At 49.2% G+C, this 2,153-nt stretch overlaps 1 protein-coding gene across 1 annotated transcript; it reads right to left on the minus strand.

Moving 5' to 3' along the window:
* Position 1: 1 nt before the first annotated feature.
* On the minus strand, positions 2–415 carry TM35_001171020 (Tbingi protein; the record flags this gene model as incomplete). The annotated part of the gene is made up of 1 exon (XM_029031772.1): positions 2–415. A coding segment is annotated over one exon (414 nt), but the record flags the coding sequence as incomplete, so codon positions are not given.
* Between the last annotated feature and the right edge of the window lie 1,738 nt (positions 416–2,153).

Consider the following 2,153-nt stretch of genomic DNA (forward strand, 5'->3'; position numbering starts at 1 on the left):
GTTCATAAAATTCTCGTACTGGATGGGTTTCGTGATAGACTTGTTCTGCGCTTTCTTTGAGGGATCCACCTCGTGTTTGGCATCGCATTAAATATTTGAGGCTCCGAATCATGGCCGTCATCTCTAATGGGAGAAGACGGGATTCACGTAATGCGTCGGCGGAGCGACACCCATATGGGATACCTGCTATGGTTCGGCAAGCTTTGTTTTCTCCTGCATCTAGGAGTTTGCGTGATGTGGGGGCCGCATCCCAATACCAGACCTCAAAACCGTAGAGCGCCTGGGCTTGAACTAGTGTCAGGTAGAAGACGCGTAGGGTATCTCTTTTAGGTCCCCATGCGGTGGAGGAGATTGCTGCAAGTTGTAGTAATCGAAAATTCATGCGTTGTCTCGTTTGAACCACATGGGTAGACATGCCTCGGTAGTTTTGGAAAGTGATGCCTGGGAGTTTAGGTGCCTTCTCCGGACCTACAGGGATACCGCGTAGTTTAAGGGAAAGGGGATTCGGGTCTGATTATCCAAAAAGTGTGTATTGCGTCTTGCCCACGTTGACTTCCATAAAATAGTTTTTGGACCATTCATCCACCACGTTTAGTCCTTGTTGCAGTGTACTGTTGATGATGTCTCTGTTTACGTGTCGTGGTGCAAGTGTGATATCATCGGCGAAAAAACCAATGAAATAATAAGGGAACTTGGGACAATCGTTTGCTGAGGGTGTTCATTGCTATAATGAACATAAGTGGGCCTAGGTCCGTTCCTTGTGGCACACCGCGATGGAAGAGCATTAAAGGAGAAGATTTACGGTTTACGCGTACTTTAGCTTGGCGTCCTTTCAAGAAAGATGCTGACCATCGAATGATGTGCGGTGGGATATCCATCTCTCGCATCGCACTAACTATGCGATCATGGTCTACAGTATCAAAAGCTTTAGCATAATCTACGAATATTGCACCTGTACGCGATTCAAGGGTGGGTCGCGTGAGGGCTGCGCGTAGATGCAATAGTTGGCCTAATGTAGCGTGACCAGGTTTAAATCCAGATTATTGCGGGGTCAATTTCGTTTCAATAACATCTCCAATTCGGGCTGCAATGTTCCGCTCCATTAATTCGAACAGACAGCTAGTGAGGGTAACTGGTCTGAACGAATCTAGATCTGTCGCTTTCTTTCCCGGTTTAAGGAATGGTACGATGATGCCTACTTTCCAAGAGATTGGAACTTTGCCCGTGCGGAGGCTCTCGTTGAAGAGCGCGAGGGTCTCTGCTTTGGCTCGAGGTCCCAAGTGTTGAAGTGACTCGCCGTAGGCACCATCGGGGCCTGCGGCCGTCCCTTCAGGAAGGAGACGCTGTGCCCGTTCCAGTTCTGCTGCTTTAATCGGGATAAATTCCGTATCTGTGGCCGGAATGGGCGGTGGAGGGTAGGAATTAGGGTGACGTTGAGCTCTCCGTGAATATAAGCGGATAAAGTGCTTAGCTTTCTGGTTTTATGTGAGTACCGTATTATTAATCTTTATCGCCGGGGTACTGAGGGGGCGTGGGGCGTAAATCCCCTTCAAAATGTTCCAACAACAGCCGTCTGCCACGGCCATGTTATTGCAGAGGGTTTTCCATCTCTTATGGGAAGCTTGTCTTGGCATTTCTCTTCTGCGTGCTACCAGTCTGTCTCGGGAGACAGAGGGTTTACAATTGTGAATCTTCTCTTCGATTTCATCTAATTCTGGAGTCCAAAAAGAAGTAGTATCTCGACCCCCGCGGGAACCGCCGCAGCTGTTGCGATACGGATGGCGGAGGTCAGTAGTCGTTCTCTCTTGTGAACGCTAATTTTTTGTTCAGGTTGTTTGTTGTGCTGTGCGTTTGGCAGTTGACGAAAGCGAGACCATTTCGCTTTCTTCCATGCATAAATGGGTGCGCGAGGGCGAGGGAACCGCAGTGGTTCGTCATCACCATCTCCTACTGCTACGTCGAAGAGGATGATGTAATGGTCGCTGTCCGGTGAGAAGGATGCCGTCCAGGACTCTAGACGGCATTCTCAGGATATTGTCACATCTGGCGCGGACGGACCATGGCGTGTGGTGTGGGCGAGTGCAATCTCCAGTGTTGTGAATAACGTAGTCATTATCTAGGCACCATTGTACTAGCACATCGCCACGGGTATC

This window comes from Trypanosoma theileri, assembly GCF_002087225.1.
Source record: "Trypanosoma theileri isolate Edinburgh chromosome Unknown TM35_Tth_117_V1, whole genome shotgun sequence".
Lineage (NCBI taxonomy): Eukaryota > Euglenozoa > Kinetoplastea > Trypanosomatida > Trypanosomatidae > Trypanosoma > Trypanosoma theileri.